General features: G+C 46.1%; 1 protein-coding gene across 1 annotated transcript; it reads left to right on the top strand.

Annotated features, from left to right (window-relative positions):
- Positions 1 to 257: 257 nt before the first annotated feature.
- Positions 258 to 1190, top strand: LOC124518407 (olfactory receptor 2T1-like). Its single transcript, XM_047088459.1, has one exon. The coding sequence runs from the start codon at positions 312 to 314 to the stop codon at positions 1188 to 1190; it is 879 nt and encodes a 292-aa protein (XP_046944415.1). The 5' UTR covers positions 258 to 311.
- The last annotated feature ends 1647 nt before the right edge of the window (positions 1191 to 2837 follow it).

The following is a 2837-nucleotide window of genomic DNA, read 5'->3' on the forward strand; positions in this document are numbered from 1 at the left end:
AAGCACTGCTTTGGCTGCATGACATGTTTTTTTATAGTACTTTTTCATCATGAAATAATGCCAAACCTATAAAAACTTTAAAAAATATTAGGAAGAACTCCCACAGCCCCTCTGTCATCTCACTTAATTGTCGCCGTCTGCTGTTTTCATCCATCACTCCACTCTCCGACTCAGAGTGGATACTTTACAGCCCATGATGAGTTGGTTTACTTCTTCTCCACAGCGAGGCTTGGCAAGAGGCAGGCAGAGGGCCCTGGAACCAGTCCTCCACCGGCGGCTTTGTCCTCACAAGCCTTTTTAATGAGAGCCCAATGCACCTGTTCCTCTTCATCATGGTTGTGGTAGTCTACACACTTGCCATGGCTGGCAACACTGCCATGGTTTTCCTGATCTGGGCAGATGCCCGGCTCCACACACCCATGTATTTCCTCCTCAGCCAGCTGTCTTTTCTGGACATCTTCTTCACCTCAGTCACCATCCCCAAGATGATAGCAGGCTTCCTCTTTGGCTGGACTAGCATCTCATTTGTGGGCTGTGGAGCACAAATGTTTTTCTTCATGTTCTTTGGGGCCACAGAGTGCCTCCTGCTGGCCCTCATGGCCTATGACCGTTACGTGGCCATCTGCAACCCTCTGCGCTACCCATCACTCATGAGTCATCAGACCTGTCTGCTCATGGTGGCTGCCTCCTGGCTGGGAGGGTCTCTCAATGCCTCCATCCAGACTGCACTGACCCTGCAGTTCCCCTATTGTGGCTCGAGGAAGATTGCACACTTTTTCTGCGAGGTGCCTTCACTGCTGAGGCTGGTTTGTGCTGACACAGCCTCCTATGAGCACGTTCTTTTTGTGACAGGTGTGGTAGTCCTTCTGCTGCCCATTGCCTTTATCACTATGTCCTATGCCCTCATCTTGGCAGCAGTGCTTGGGATGCACTCTGTGGAGGGGCGTCGGAAGGCCCTAGCCACCTGCTCCTCCCACTTAACAGTTGTCAACCTCTTCTATGGACCCCTCGTCTATACCTATATGTTACCTGCATCCTACCACTCTCCTGGCCAAGATGATGTAGTGTCCATCTTCTATACAGTCCTCACACCCATGCTGAATCCTGTCATCTACAGTCTCAGGAACAAGGAAGTGACAGGAGCAATGAAGAATGTCATAGGGAAGTGTGGGATGGGTAAGATTGCTTAACACTCAGGAGAGGGGGCCTTCCACCTCTAGGACATCTCTGTGGCTTCAGGAGCCCATTCTAGGATTTCCTCCTGAGAAGAGAAGTGGAGTCCCAAATCCACATAAATGGAAGTGAAAAGGCAACCCCTTATTCCCCTCCATCCACTGCCTTTCTCTTCAAAGAGTTGTCCAGATTGTCAGTGTCCACTTTTCATTCCCCTACCTCACCTCAACAAACTCCAGTCTGGTTTCTGTTCCAACCATCCCTTGTCCAAAGGGCAATATTTCATCGCCTCTGTCACTAAATGTCCAAAAGCATCTCTTCTCCCCAAAGGGCCCCCAAAGCCCTTCTTCTCTGGCTATTTCCCCAAATTTCTCCTTCATCCCTGTCCTCCAGCCACACTGGCTGCCTTATTGATCAGAATTCCTAAGCACAATCCCAGCTTGTGGTCCTTCAACACAGAGTTCCTGATGCCTGGGTGCTTTCCTCCACACTTTTGCATGTTTGCATGAGGAACTTCTCAAAAATGATTATATCAGAGATGCCTGTACTGGCCACACTGTCCAAGATGGTATCCCTATTCCATTCCACCATCTCTTTCTAACTTAATTTGTGTATTCAATGTTTCTTTTTCCCTTTAGAATGTGCAGTTCAGGGGAGTTGAGGTTTTGATTTATAGTGTTGTAACCTCATCTCCCCGAAGAGTGCCTGGCACACAGTCCATCAATAAATATTTGCTGAATAAATGGATAAACCCAATGAACATTTCTTACCTAATCCCAAAAGTGTTGGCACTGTTGCTAGTTCCTCCTTGAAAATCTTTTTTTCCTTTGGTAGTGATACCACATTTCTGTTTTTGTTTTTTTTTCCCTACTTTGGCCCATGCCTTCCCATTAAGTTACGAATGACTTAAAACATGGTGGTAGACCCTTCTCTTCTCAGTCCACAGTCTCTCAGGTCACTCTCATTCATGGCGATGGTTTCAGTTACCACCTAACACCAAAGTCTGTCATACATATTACAGGCCAGCCAGATGTCTCCTCCAAGCTCAATATCCATACTGGATGTTCCAGAGGCACCTCAAATTCATCATATCAACAAAAAAAATCATGATATCTCCTCTAGGGCTGGTAACTGAGTGAATGCTCCACAAGGTCAGCAGGACTCTGTCACTGCCCATGCCTAATCCCTCACCAAATCCTGTCCATTTGACCATCACTGCTTACCTTTTGATGAGATGCAATCCTCAGTGTTGCAACTACCAACACCAGAGTCAAAAGATACAGTCAATCTTGACTGGGATGATGCAGGAACTTCCAAACAGGTCTCCTTGCTCTCTTTCTCACCCACCCCACATATACAACTTGTTTTCCAAGAGAGCCAAAAGAATCTCTAAACACAAATCTATTCACATGCCACCAACTCCAATCCTTAAGTTCCCCTTAAATACCTTTAGAAATTCTTATTCCTTTTACATGTATCACCATCTAACATAGAAGGAAGGCAACAGGAAGGCAGGGAAAGAGGAAAGGACCGTTCCTGATTGCAGTCTTGTACATTCCAGCTAGACCATACTTTATCATCCCAAGTCTTTATTATATAAAGTAATCTTCATAAGAGATGCCAAAATAACTTCTTGTTTTAAGACATCCCTAAAAGTCTTCAGA

The sequence above is a fragment of the Lynx rufus genome, unplaced genomic scaffold (genome assembly GCF_022079265.1).
Source record: "Lynx rufus isolate CCGP_SWC_20201006 ecotype Redwood Valley unplaced genomic scaffold, mLynRuf1.p SCAF_1, whole genome shotgun sequence".
Taxonomy (NCBI): Eukaryota; Metazoa; Chordata; class Mammalia; order Carnivora; family Felidae; genus Lynx; species Lynx rufus.

Coding starts and splice junctions, on each gene's coding strand:
- LOC124518407 (XM_047088459.1), top strand. CDS start 312: ATGCACCTGTTCCTCTTCATCATGGTTGTGGTAGTCTACACACTTGCC.